General features: G+C 43.7%; 1 protein-coding gene across 4 annotated transcripts in view; it reads left to right on the forward strand.

The window, feature by feature from the left end:
• Nucleotides 1-14,681, forward strand: part of KALRN (kalirin RhoGEF kinase) — a gene marked incomplete at both ends in the record, with an annotated part of 504,008 nt that overhangs the window by 153,943 nt on the left and 335,384 nt on the right. For all 4 annotated transcript variants that reach the window (XM_080346391.1, XM_080346393.1, XM_080346392.1 and 1 more), the window contains one exon: nucleotides 7,123-7,197. In XM_080346391.1, the coding sequence (XP_080202517.1) occupies nucleotides 7,123-7,197 (75 nt within the window). The remainder of the gene's footprint in view (nucleotides 1-7,122; nucleotides 7,198-14,681) is intronic.

Genomic DNA, 14,681 nt, shown 5'->3' on the forward strand with positions numbered 1-14,681 from the left:
GTCATTATTTCTGTTCTGTAGAGATGAAAAGCAAAATCTAAGACCGTTGAAACAACTTGTTCAGGATCACAAAGCAGTTTAGGAGCAGAACCACAAATAGAGCCAAGTCTTTTGACTAGCAGTCAGATGTGCTATCCACAGGGCTACCTATAACATCTAATTATTTTTCTAAGGGTAGGAACTGAAAGATCTCAGCCTGATTCCAAAGTCCTGATGAAAATAAAAAGGAAATGTGTAAAAGATTGACTCACAGTCATTGCATTCTCTTAGCATCTCTATTAGTGTATGTTTAAAATGAAAATCCCTCATGGATGGAGATGAAGCAGAGGCTTTGCTGTAGGTTGTGCATTAATTCATTATCCTGGTGCTTTGAATGGTTTTGTGAAATGTATGAAAAGGCAAAGCCTGGCTGTTGGCTTAGGTAGGATGCACAGGGTGCAATGTTTTGGGCTTCAGATGCTGAACACAGCTTATTAGACACCACGTGTGCACAGAGGCTAATGAATTTGCATGCTGGCTGCAAGCGGCTGTATCTCTCTTGAAGCCTTGCCTGTTCTTTGGCGTGCTTTCAAACTGAGGCTACAGTTTAAATGTGTGGACATTCAAAGGCTGTGCTGGGAGGCTGGATGCTGCCAAGTACCTCGTGGAAGGAATAACAATCTCAGCAATTAGCAAGCTCCCCCAAAGCCCAGCCCTGCCTTTCTCCGTGTCACAGGCAGGGGAGGAAAGGATGATGAGCTGGCAGGGGCTCTCTCATCGTTGGAGATTCAAGCAGTGGGAAATCAGAGGGACTGACCTGTCACTGTAGAGGGGACAGAAAAGCTGTGGGACCTCTGACAAGCACTGGTGAAACCTGGGAGCAGAGGGAGCCTGTAGGGTTGCCACCCAATAGGTGTATTCAAAAGGATGCTCCAGCCAGCAGTAGTGGTATATGAGTAATAAAAGGAAGGATAGAATAAGGAAACACAGAGAAAATAATATTAGTCTTGGAGTGAGCCCAAGTATTACATATAAAACCCAAATTAATCTTTTAATTTTAGAATAAATGCAGCAATGTAATGAGTATAACTTTCGTCTCTGCTGTACTAAATGCTTGGCATGCATTGCAAGGGATTTGTCTTCTGTGCAAACGATCTATTTGGTGTCGGTGATTCTTGCAAATTTTGAGGCCATAGTGTGGGTCTGTGTGTCAGTCTGCACACTAGATCTGTTGGCATAAAAACCTTTACTCTGTATATGACTAGTGGGAGTATCAGAGATCAGATTTGTAGAAGATTCATGGTTGGATCATCCATCAGATACCTGTTAGGGACTTTGCATACATTTATGTCTATAGTTCTGTGTTTATATACACTTACACATGCAGAAATTAGTAGACTTCCACCACAAGCTTAAATGATGTGTGGGTCTTTGGTTATAGCACGGAAAAACCATCACAAGCCTACAAAGCTCTCAGGAATTATTTACATTTCCACTGAAGAGCAATGCCCTAGCCCCTGCTCTACAGAGGGTAAGAAACACAGCCAATACCAGCTGTGTTTCAACAGAAAATATTTGCAGTGTCTGTGCTAGCTTTTGCTGATGTCCCCAGATGAGCGCTGCGTCCCATGGCCACACTTACTGCTCAAGGTGTGCTGAACGCAGACGGTCTGTTTGCTGCGCTTGTTCCTTTAGGAAGAGTGGATGTGTCCGGGGCACCAGGTCAGAAGTTCTTGCTTGAGAAAGTGAACCTGGGGTGGAGCCAGACAGCTGCCATCCTTGCCCTGGGGCTATGGTGTTAGTCCAACCTGCCTTTTCCCCTGTCCCTGCCATGCTCTCACCTGCAGTCACAGGACTGTAAATGCTTCCTCTGAGGCTAGTATTGCTTTTTACTGGTTACTAAGGAGAATAATAACCTTTGTTAGTGAAGTGTATCACTCTGGGTTAATCTTCAGTAACAACTGATAATGATATTTACAGGCGAATTTTGTATTTCTTCTGGGTGGTGCTGCCTTCAGATTCAATCCCTCTGTCCTTATGTTCATCCATCGTTCCTGTCAAAACCTGTCCTGCTGCCTGCGGTGAGGAAGGGCAGCAGGAGAGCGTCGCAGGCTCCTGGGAGTCTCAGGGCACTAAAATGCTCTTTCTTTGCATCAGTGAAGGTGTCTGCTGTCTGTAGAGGAGTGATCGGCAGATGCAGAATGTCCAGCCCCATTTATCTCTGCCAGATGGTGCTAAAATACTAGTCCAGAGCACATGTTGCTTCTATTCAACCAAATGCTCGGGCCATGCTGTGGCCTCTCTGCCTCTGAACCAATGAGCCTCAGCCAGCAAAATCCCAGCGGCAAAGCCCTCAGCAGCCCTCAGCTAAGCCCCTCTCCATGGCTCATAGAAAATCAGAGAAATCAAACTAGGAATGCTCACGGCCCTGAGGGGGACAGACAATAATGTGCAAGAAAGGAAGGAAGGGGTTAAAGAGGGTTTAGCACACTCAAAATGTAAATATTTGAGGCAGAAATGCAGAAAGAAGGAATAATGGAGAGAGAAGGGCAGGAGGAGGAAGCAAGAAGTGTAAAGAGAAGAAAAAGGAGGATTATATTCTTCTAGAAAACAAAGGGATGGTTGTATGAGGGAAGCATCGGGGAAATGAAGGTTCAGCTCTGCACAAACTTTCTGACACTGGACAACTCAATCTCTCCGTGTCTCAGTTTGCAAATGCTACAATGGGAATAATAAAGCCTCATTTGTTCTTCTTCCCTCTGCTCACATCAGATGTCCCTTCTGTTTGTATGTTGTAGAAAGCCAAGATGTTACTATACTGCAAACAAAAATAAAATCCACTGAGGCTTTGAGGGGAAAAAAAAAAAGACATAGGAAGGCAAATAGACTATGATAAACCTAAGAGATAACTGCTCCAAAAACCAGGGTAGATGGGGACAAGAAATATAGGAGAGGCCTTTACTGAAGGAAGAAGAAAGAAACAATATGGACCAGATTAATTCTACTGTTGCACCCTGGACTCCAGTAGAGTTCCTCGAGGGTTGGGTTTAGCCCAAGGAGTTCAGTTTTGTTTGGTTAAAGAAACTTCATGCCAAAGTTTTTAAATAGTCAAATCTGTTCTGAGAATTATGAGAATGTGGGCTGCCTTTCCTGAAACATTGCATGGGACTTGGGATGAACAACTCCTGTCGAAGGCATCAGGAGCCAAGTGATTAAGCCCCATGCAGTGCTCTGACAGGAGGCCGCCTTCTTGCCTACGCATACTTTTTTTTAAGTATAGAAAGTATTTCCATATTTCCAGCAGCTGATCTTTATTTGAAGCCAATAGCTGCATTTTTTTAGATTAGAACTGAAGCTTTTCTAGGAAAAGCCACTCTGGAGCAGACCATGTGTCCATCTAGCCCAAGATGGTGCCTCCAACAGAGACCCTGCACTCTGCATACAGAAAGAAATCCTAAAACCCACAGGCCTCTCTCCAGAGGTAATTTATATTTCACTGCAAGAATCAGAGTTTGGCTTTCACTATAAAGTCTCTAAGCTTATATTCTTTCCAAAGCTATTGCTTATTTTATTAATCTTTACAGTTCCTTTGAGATGTTTGTTGTTTGCAGATCCCTAACCCATTTAGGAAGACTCTTGAGCTGCTGACCTCTGTGTCCTGCGGCAGCGGGTTCACCAGGCCAACTGAGGCATTTGTGCAGGAAAAATGGAATTTTATCAGTTTCAGGTTTGCTGCATTTAATGTGGAAGCGTACCTTAAGCTTCCAGTCTCACCCAGCTGGCTTCTCATTACAGCATCTCACCTAAAACTGAGCTGCTTCTGCCACGCAGGGAATTCCTGCTAAGAGAAGGGCTGTGCATGTGTGAGGCATGTGTGAAACATGGATCAGTCATGCTGATTTTAATATTTCAATGCTTCCAGGTTCACATTATTCTGTCAATGGCTCCTTCAGGCATGGTGTGTTTTCTTCTTGTGTAATTGGAGTATTATAAGTTTGTGGATGGTCACATATCACTGGATAGCACACCCAGCCAGGATGTGATGAAGATGTGAGGGGCTGCAGGGTGACTGGGACATGGCACTGTCCTCTCTGCACCTCTCTTTTGATAAAGAGGCAACTGCAATGCTTAAGCTTCTTCACAGACCATGGTGAGGCTTGCAGGTAGAAAGGCAAGAGGGGCACTGTCATGTAGTTCTGTGCTTATGATGGTGGTGAAGCAGCAAACCCATGCATGAACAATAGGCAGGATGGCTCAGTGTTCAGCCTTCCTTCATCTGTCTGCCCTTCTTTGTCCTTTTGCTGCAGAAGGGCTTGGGTCTTACAGGGATAGGAGAGGGGTATAGGGCAGGATACAAAATACAGCCTTCGTCATCATTTAGAAATGAACTGGCTAAAAGACTGTATAACCAGGACTCTGTGGCAAAAATTAGACCATTCTATACAGACACTGCTTTGGATCCAGCAAGCAAACAAACAAAACAAGTGTATTAGAAACAGCTGGGGGATAGGATGAAAATGAGCATTATTAGGGTATGCTTATAATAACTCATGAACTGGGGAATGCAACATTGCTGCTCTGGGCCCTCCTGGAGACAGATTTGCTGTTCCTTTTGGAGCCATTATTACAGCCGTTGGTTTTGCCATTTATGCATCCCTTCCCCCAGTTGTTACTGGAAAACCTGGCAGCCTGCTCTGAGATGTAGCTGCTAAAGTGAGGATTTTGTCAGGAGCTGGAGTGACCTCTGAAACCAGTGGCCACGGCCTCATCTGTGGGTCATGAGCTGCCACCTGGGTGAGCATGTACATCACCCAGAGTAGGGGCAAGGCTTCAGGCACTGATCTACAGGAGTTTCCTCCCTCATCCTAAGGAAAGTTTTGCAGCTCATGGGAGTTTTCATTGTTTCCCTGGCTGTAGGATGGGCTCAAAGTTTTCCTGTTCCTTCATCATTTTGGAGGGTGACTGACCTGTTCTGAGGAATACTGAGAAATGTGAAAAATGCTGCTGGCAGCACTGCCCCTATTCATGTCTTTTCTTGCCTTTCCTGTGCACAGACAGGACATTGGAGCCATGAGCAGTGAACCCCTTGCCTGCAGCCTGCCCTGCTGCAGCTCAGGACATGACCATCTTTAGAAGTCATACATTTTTCTCCTGGTCTCTGTGAGATGCAGTCCTTCCTTGGAAGGAGAGTGTTTGAAATTGCCCTTCAGGCCTCATTATGGTGGTCTTTTGCTAGGAAGTCCTTATTGTGTGTTTTTCCTGTACAAATACCATACCCACTGACATTTTTTGGTAACGTTCACCAAGACTTCAGTTGTATAACGTCTACTTCACAGTTAAGTGCCTGAGAATAGATGTTGCTGTTTCCTTGACAAATTTAACAAATATTGGCCAAAACTCAACTTGCACTGACACTGCTGAACTTGCAGCTGGAGAAATTTGGCCCAGTACTCTGCCTCAGTGTCTTCAAGCCATCATGATGTGTCTAGCATGTTGGTTCTCATTTGCTTTGTGGATGAGATGCTTATATACAAAGCTGCTTAAATTCTAAATGTTGCTTGTGGCTGAACAGTTCCTGCCTTTGATGTGAGAACTAGCCACAGCCTGGGATCTGGGAAGTTATTCTTTTTAAGAGGATAAGTTAATAGCAAAGTCTCATATGTTTAACATAGAATGCGCAAAGGTCACTAGTGAAGGACATATCTGCATGTACAGGACAGTGTTGTTGCACAAGCTGACTGTGAATGGCAAATGCTACCGCACTTGCCATTAACCATAACTCACCCATAATAACAATAATAAAACTCAAGTCCAGCTGGAGGCGAAAATGGCTGTTATGGTCCTCATCTTGTCTGTTCTGTATGTCTGCACGGATCAAATCACTGTACCTTTGTAGGCTGCATAATATAAGAAATAGATGACAAAACAGGTGATGAGGGGCTTTTCTCCCCATTTCCACATTCAGACACAGGTTGTCAGGTGTTGTCTGCGGTGTTCAGCAAGGAAGGTGTGATGGCTGGAGTGAGGTTGCCCTGTTTCTAGCCAGTCAGTAAAGCTGCCTAGTGAGAAGACACTCATGCCCCGGTACCATCTTAGAAGAATGGTTATTGCTGCCTGCCTGTGAAAGTAAAAATACAGTTGCAAATATGTTGTACTCTTTGGTGAGCTGGAATAGATTTAAAGCCATATTGAGGATCACTTGTCATGATGGATATTCACTACCCACTGATGGATGAGTTATTTTTCAGAGCTACTGCAAAGATGTCCTTCAAACCCACCTTTTGTTTTGTAATAGTGCTGATGGAATAACAGTGTCTGGCTTGCTGTGGGCTGATCCATCACCACTGGTCTTTTGAAAAACAGAGGGATGTTGGTGGTGGCTGAAATCATTGGCAATTTTTTTGCCTAATGCTTCCAGAAGAGTGAAAATCTGGAATTTCTTTGGTGAACTTTCAGAAGAGATGAAATAATTTTGTACTGCATGGAAAGCAAATGGCCTGTGCAGGTATATTTAACTCATAATCAAACAACATGGATTACATGAGGATGTGCCATGGCTTCAAACCACTCCTTACCCAGGGAAAACTTTGGCTGGCTTGTAAGAAGTGTAAGTGGAGTTCCCACCTTGAGCTATTACATCTCCAGCTGTGCTGTGTAGAGCAGAAAGAAGGGAAGGTGAAAAACCTTACCCAGTCCCCTTGCAAATCTGTCTCAAGGGCTGATGCCAAATGGACGTGTATATGCTGTACTGTTCCCTGCAGTTTTGCCTGGACTGTGTTCAGAAAGTGAAGGGAGAGGGCTCCTGGCTCAGCGTGCAACCTGGGCATCTCTCAGTCTCAGTATTATGGTCTGCGAAAAAAGCAGTGGGAATAAAGCTGGTTCCTTGATGGGAAATTTTTTAACTTTTCAGACTCCTGAAGAATAAAGTGATGAGTTGATTCTCTATATTTTCTTTTTATAAACACATCTCTATTGATGCTTATGCTGTTTGAGTATCAGCCATTAAGGTCTGGCTCTTGGTGCTTTTATGTAATTTATAGACTTTCTCCAGTCTGATTTTGAGAAACATGGAGTGTCCGTGAAGCTGGGAGCAAGGACATGCTCTTTTCTAATGTGGCTTTCCTGTTTTGCTCTGTTTTGCAGGTTCTTTTCGAAATGATGGCTTAAAAGCTGCTGATGTCCTCCCTATTCTGAAGGAGAAAGTGGCCTTTGTATCAGGTGAGCACATCTTTCCTGGGTCCTTCTAGCCCAGCACGAGCACTGCCTGCCATATCCTGATCCTTATGGTGCTGCAGGGTCACAAGGGATCGGTTTCATGTTTGGACTTTGTAGCAATTAAATTAGCTCTTCTGCTAAAAAATGGGCTGTATGTGGAACAGGACTAGGAAGTAATACTCAAGAGTGTTGGAAACTGGACCATGGTGATTTTCTTCTTATTCTGAGAAAAGGGTAGGTAAATAAATGGACAGCACAGTAGGATGAAATGCAGCGTCTCAGCTCCAGCCCAGATGTGTGCTATCTCAGCATTCAGAATGGTTCAGGGATCCTGCTTGGGGTTCAAGGTCAGTGAATAGCATTAATTCCTGTTTGTAGGAAGCACTCAGACCTGTAAATCACTGGTGTTTCATTTGCAATCCCAATCAACTTGCAGTTAAAAGCACCATTGATGCTGCATTTACATAATAACTCAGATGCTGAAAGATCTCCTGCCATCCTGTACAAAGATTTACAGCCTTCATTCTGGAGACAAATTTTGAGGACCTAGGGGTGGATGAAGAAGAGACAATGGCTTGGATTATATTGTTTCTGAGGTGAATTACAACTTGTCAGGGAGAGGAGGAAGAGAAAGTCTGAAGCGATCATAATCTTACATGAAGTCACTCAAATTGGCAGCATAAAAATGGGGTATTTCTAGTGCCAGCATTTATGATGATTGCAAACCATTCAAGCTGCTTTTCATGATCTTCCTTGTTGCAATGAGAAAACCTGCATCAAAAGCAGCTGGCCCCCTTGTTTGCAATCTCTGCTTTTTGTTTTCTTAGTCTCTGCAGTAATGCTGACTGCAGAGGGGAGGAGAGCAGCAGTGAGGCCATTAGGTGCCCAGGCTCTTCCTCACTGATTTGCCCCATGGATGCTGGAGTGGGGTCCATGGAAATGGGGCTTGTTACCCTGCTGAGCCATAGAGATGCCTGGCCAGGCAGGAAAATATTCTGCCTTGACTAATGGTTGGTGTGAGATGTCATTCCCCTGTAACAACAGTTAAGTTGTCCAGGGATCACAAATCCAGCAGTGACTTGCACAAACCATTAGTGACTCTATAAACCCTAAACTTTCTGAAAATCCAGGACTTTGAGGGAAGTTTGTGAGATCCCAAAAGCCTCGTGTGAAAACTCAAGCTTATCCCAGCAGAACTCAGCCGCTCGACTGCTTTACCGCTCACTGGTGTCTCATTCAGAATGTCCTGAAACGTTTGACATGGTGGTTGTCTTTCCCTGCTCCGAAGAGGGAAACATAGTCATGACAACACAGTGTACCTGCAGACTTGTTTGTGACACAAAGCTGAAACAGACACCCTCGGGAAGAATTCAGTTCTTGGCTCCTGTAGTTGCATCGCATGGAAACAACTGCAGGATCATTTGGTAATTCATGGAATATTTAATAACTACAACCTCTCTGGATCATTTATATAGCCCTTTCCAGTGATGGTGCCTGCCTTCAGCTCTGAGCTAGAGGGTCTCGCACCAAATCATCAGCTCATTAGATGCTGTCCTGGGCCAGGCTTGCCTTGTGGGGGGGCGTTAAATGAGCAGCATCAACATGATCATGATCCCCTGGGCTTTTGCACTGTGATCTGCTGCAGGCAAGCAACACCTTGCTCCTCATAGACTCACCAGCCTCGAGACTTCTATCTCCTCAAAATATGCCTGTTCCTGACACAGCTAGATAGATAGCTGTCCTAGGATTTACACCTCCTGTCCCTGGTCTCCAAATGCAACAACAAGAGGCAAAAATTGTCAGGGGTCTTTGCAGATAAAATACTCTGAGCTGATGGTGTCTTACTGCAATAACTCCATCATCACCCCCCAGCCCAGAGTTTAAGTACTGCTCAGTCTTCCCCCGGGTTGTTTTAATGAAGCAGATTAAGACAAGTATTTGAGCACTTCAGCTGATGCCTAGGTTCTTTTTAATTAAAGTGGAATAACTTTCTAATGTATGCTTTGAGCACAGAAGAGAAAATGTTTGCCAAAACAGAAAAAAAATCAAATAGCTGGACTTCTCAAGATGAAAAAAAAAAAAAGTCATTCTGTAGTTAACACAGACTCTGGGAACACATAGCATTTGTAATCAGGCTTCCTCAAGGAAAAGGAGAGTTTTATTGAGTCTTCTACAGAGTTTTATACCACAGTTAATTTTAACGATAACAGTACAGTAAAGTTGTCAAGGGTTCTCCTTACACTAGCAGACTTTATCAGCACACACAAAAAAAATCTCAGCTGAGCACCTCAGTTACATAAGCTTATTTCTCTTCTCATCTGCTGTGGCTCACCAGCTTGTCTTTTAGTCCATGATTCAAAAAGGAAGCTGCAGAGAGTAGACAAGCTCCTTGAGATGGTGGCTGTACCATCCTTTGTGTTTCAGCACTGTGGATGCTCCACACCCAGACCACGCAGGTCAGAGTGGGCAGGGAGTGACACTGGTGCTGTCTGCTCCAGAGCAGGCACAGCAGGACCTGCCTGCACAGCCGTGGCATCTCAGAAGAGCACTTGAGCTTTCAGAAGTGCACTTAATTTCAGAGTTGAAATACAGCGCTAACTAGCTGGGCACGGATTCATCCAGCCTAAATGCTGTCTGGGGCTCTTTGCCTGACGCTTCCCTTTAGCTGGCTCAGCACTCTGCATCCACATCCCTGCACAGCGGGAGACTTCAGGAGTGGGTAACATTGGGATTTTTTCCTAGAACTGGTTCTTGATTTCTTCCAGTGATCTCATGTATGAACTAGACTGAACCCAAGCAAAGTTCATGTGTGTGTGTCTAAACAGCACCTGAAAATCTCATTCCAGCACTTATAAGCAGAACAGTGGCCTGAAAAGTCAGTAAGTCTTGGCCATTGCTGTCTGATCGCTTCCATCACTGACCTCATGAAGTGGATTAAACAAGGGATTGGCGAGGGGGAGCCTTTGGCCGCTTGCTTGTTGCTTAAACCCTTATAAAATCTTGGCTTTGCCTGGGTGGTTCACTGTGTTGCTTCCAGCAGTGAAATGGCTTTGGGAACCACTAGGGAGTGAGCTACAGGCCAGAGACTGATTTTTGTATTGTGAGAAGGAGCTGAGCACAGAGAAAAAGAAATAAATCAAGTTGTAGATTATTTTAGGTGTTCTTTTTCAGTGAGAGGTGGTGCAATATTTTGGAAGCTGGGCTTATAGTCTTTCCTAGGAAACACAGATGCTGTTTTAGAAGAGTGTTTTAACTTGGCATGTCATTCATCTGCTTAATTATATTTATAGGAGTCTTTCTATTGATTGGTGAAATACAGGAGGAAGTGAATGAAGTTCTCGGGAGAGGGAGGGAAGAGTGTTACCGTGTTCCCTTCCCCCACATGAAGCTTTTCATACACTTAGGCTATGAAAAGCTTACTAATTGACTAATGCCATGGGTCTCGCTGAAAGCATTTGCCCCTTCCTCACATCCTACTCAGAAGAGTTTCTCAGAATCCTCCCCACCAATTCCCGTTCCCTGCAGGACTCAGAAGAGCCGCAGCGTGTGGGCTCCACCTGTCACCCAGGTACCGTCTGCTCATCTGCCCAGGCAGGAGCACAAAGGAGGAGGCTGGCCAGGTTTCTGAGAGGGTGGTTGAGCACTGAAGAATCAACAGCAGAAGGGGCTAACAAGCCGGTGAGCTGCTGCAGCTGTGACAAGCAGAGCTTGTGTGTTCAGCAGTGGGAGGTTTTTCTATGGACTTTGGGAAACAAGAGGCGCAGGGCAGGGAGAAGTGGGTGCAGTAAAGGTTTGGCCACCTCCATCCTTCAAAAAGCCCACTGTCCTCAACCCTGTGTGTCTCTGGAGCTGGGTCACAGTGACATCTGAGCCTGGCTGAGAGCCTGAAGGGACAACAGAGAGATTTGAGAGGATGAATTTCAGTGTAAACAGATCAGATGGAAGGACAGCTTTGCAAATAGGTTTCACTAAATTTAGGCCAGCAGGATGACTCAAAGAGAAGGCTCAGAGGGGAATACACTGACCTTCCCAAAAGTTTGTCTGAAGACACCACAGGTCACTTTGAGCCATAGGCACGTTGGGGTCACATGTGCAGGAGCATGTTTTGCTTTCTCTGTGATGAATGCACTTCACTCTTCAGAAGAAGGGTTGAAATGAGATCCCAGGGCCCTCCAGGCACTGGAAGAGTTTGGATCCAGGTTCCAGGGAGCCTCAAACACTGATTTGTGGACACTGGGATTTGTATTGGGTTGGGAATAGAACTAACCAAAATATTTAATTTCTGAATGATGTAAATATTTTATATTTGCACAAAATGTTTTTATTTAAATTTAAAGTTTCCATTCTCTTCTTCCTCTGGAATGGAAATTTCAAATGAAACATCAACACTTCTATATTTTGTTACAGAAAAATGTCTTCCTCTTTATACCATTCCCTGACGTAGTTTGAAATCAACGGAAATTCCAAAAAGAGGAAATATGCTATTAGAAAAACATAGCAATTCTTGGATGTTGAATTTTCCTAGTGGTTTGGGGGCATCATGCTTTCATCTAGAATTTGTTGCTGCATTATGAAGATTTTGCTTTGAAGAAGAAAATGAGAAAGCTTAGATTGCAAAGTTTCCAGGTCTTTTGATGAGGTCTGAGTCTGCTGGGAGTACTTTTTTTTCCTTTTGCTTTTTAAGATTCTTAGGTCATTTTTGAGGCTAGGGAAGAACCTTTACCTATAGGTGCTTTTTAGGTGTCCTCATCAAGACCCTAAGGTTAGAGCAGAAATAAAAATGTTTCCTGGAATTTCTGATTTCATTTACAGGTTGTAAATATAGTGTGCAGAATCAGTTTCCCTATTTCTTTCCATAAATTTTAACCATAACCATGGACTGAATTAAAGAGTGTCTGTGGAGAATATCTACTCACTGCCAGAACATACTGTCCTGGCTCTCGGACACCCAACAGCTTGCCAAGATCCAATCTTTAAAGACATGGTGATCTCTATATGTATCTCAGCAAATGTCTCATCTTCATTTACACAGGGAGTCAAGAGTCATCCTACAGAAATTCAGACTGGGAGCTTATAAAACAATATAGGGACACAGGGAGGTGATTGTAGCATATGCGATAATTAATGTTACAACAACCAACCATTTTGGTCATTTTACAGTAAGGTGTGCTCTTCTGTCCTACTAATGAGACTCATCATCCTTGAAAACTTCCTTATTTCTGTGAAAGCACTTTGGTTCATAGGTTTATGTTTTTTCCGAATCAATTGTAACTGACAAGAAGAACTGAAATTCACCACAGGACAACCCCCTCTGTATTAGCAATGGTGGGGTGGGGGGTTAAGCTTTTTTTTTTTTTTTTTAAATGGGAAAATATAAGCTATTTGAAATGGAAATACTTTTCTGGAATGTGCAATTTCAGAAACATTTTAATCTGCCAGTGTTTTCCAGCTCTGGGCCAAATTCTTCTTAAAACCAGAGAGGAAAAAGGCTACCTAATATCAATTATGTAAATTCAATAGCTTGCTTTGGGGTTTACTTTGTTCAGTTTCTCTACTGTTTTTTTAAATATATACCACTATTGCCATACCTCTGCAACAGAAGAGGTGAGATCAACAAACCTAATTTGCACGTAGGGCAAAAGGCAGTGAGATTTGTGTAGGTGTAAGGGCCAGTGTTGAAGAGGAGGGTGCTGGTGCTCCCTTGATACTTCACAGCTCACCAGCTTCTTCCAGAGACACAAATGGGCACCTCTATATTCTCTCTGAAAGTTTTGCCTTCCACACAGAGAAGCTCTTCCTTTGTTTTAATGAGTCTCACTTGTCCTTAGTTTTGCTTTGTTGGGGCAACAACTTTCTCCATGGGAAAAGAGACACATTTCCCAGTGGCTTGTTGGCAATTCAACATTTAAAATTAAAGAAGTACCCAAAAATGCTTGCATAAGTCAGTGATGGTGTATTACAAGCCACAGCATATGGTCTCTTCAAATCCATTTATTGGCTCTGGGTGATTGCAGAACAAATCTACCTGGTGGGAAATGGGATTCTCCGGTGGCTGTGCTGAAGATTCTGCCTACAGTCTCTGATCTGCTCTGCCAAGGGATCTTCTGGTGGGAACATACAGCCTTGTTTTTGGAATCATTAACCCTAAATGTAATGTTGCAAATGTTGGCCATTAGGATTTGATTCAAACAATTAACTCTGGTATATGGGATGCTGCAAAGGACAACATACTGGAGGATCAGGCCATGGTGACTGCATTACAGCTGCGTTAGCTGCAGTTGGGCTTCTTGTGGGAGCTTTAATTTCTGTCGCTGTTGCACTAGAATCACCTGCTTTGGAACCAACTGAGTTTGAGGGTGGTCACACAGATAATGCTATATATTGCCCTTACAAAAAATTAGTCCCTCTTGAAGCTAGAGTAGTTTTAGTATAGAAGCCTGTTCCCAGAAGGTCTGGTAGCAAACAGACTCTCATAGAGTTCAGCTATGGCAGGGAAAGGAATATTATTTTAAGACTCTGAATACCAATTCCTTGATATTTTGCTTTCCAAGGAAGTCTGTCAATTAGATTTAGAAGTCCAGAGCATATTGTTTGTCAGTTTACCGAAGTGCCTGACATCAGCTGAGCTTGTTCTGTCGCCTACTTCTCTTCATTATCATTCATTTTCCAGGACGTTTTGGACTGAAATACCTTTTGAGGAGTATTTCAGCTCTTCTGGAAACTCACTTATGGTCTCAGCAGAGTCTGCAACATCAAGATTGATCAGTTTGTGATCTACGGGGGTCAGATGAAGCAGCATGTTCATTTGAACTGCAGTAGACATCTGAACGGAAGCCAGAGATGCTGGGTGCTACTCCTGTCCCTGTTGCTGATGTGTTGCAGGACCTTAGACAAAGTACTCAGGAGCTTTTACATGTTTGTTTGTTTCTATGGCTAATCCTTATGAATTCATGCTTATAAAGAGAGTGCGAAAGGAAGCAGAGGGCTTGAATCCCTTAAATATAGATAAATGCAAGCAGGTAAGTATCATGGTGGAATGGCTGATAGAACTGGAGAAATGCAGATTGAAAACAGAGTTTCATAAAATCATCTGCTATATACAAGAAGTCTGCGTTAAAGGACACTGATAATTTCCTGTTCTAAATAGGATTACGCAGAGCTGGAATTTCAGGTTTTTGTGTATTATCAGAGCTGGATGTGCCTCGGGACTTGAAACTGGGCAGGCTCCTACACAGAATTCACATTAATGATGCTCTGCGTTGGCCAACATAATGGCTTAACTCTGGGCAGCTGCAGCCACCATAGATAAAAACATTTGGGCCCATCACTGAGAGGATTAAGATGTCAGTTCAGGCAGTGGCCAGGACAGGGATCCTGTGTCTGGAGTCCCTTTCCTCTTGATTGGAGGCTTGACCAGAGAAGTCGTCATCAGAAGGTCACTGACTCTGCTGCCTGTTTCCATGCAGGTTTTTTGAGGTTTCTTTAAT

Source organism: Nesoenas mayeri (assembly GCF_963082525.1).
Source record: "Nesoenas mayeri genome assembly, chromosome: 6".
NCBI lineage: Eukaryota > Metazoa > Chordata > Aves > Columbiformes > Columbidae > Nesoenas > Nesoenas mayeri.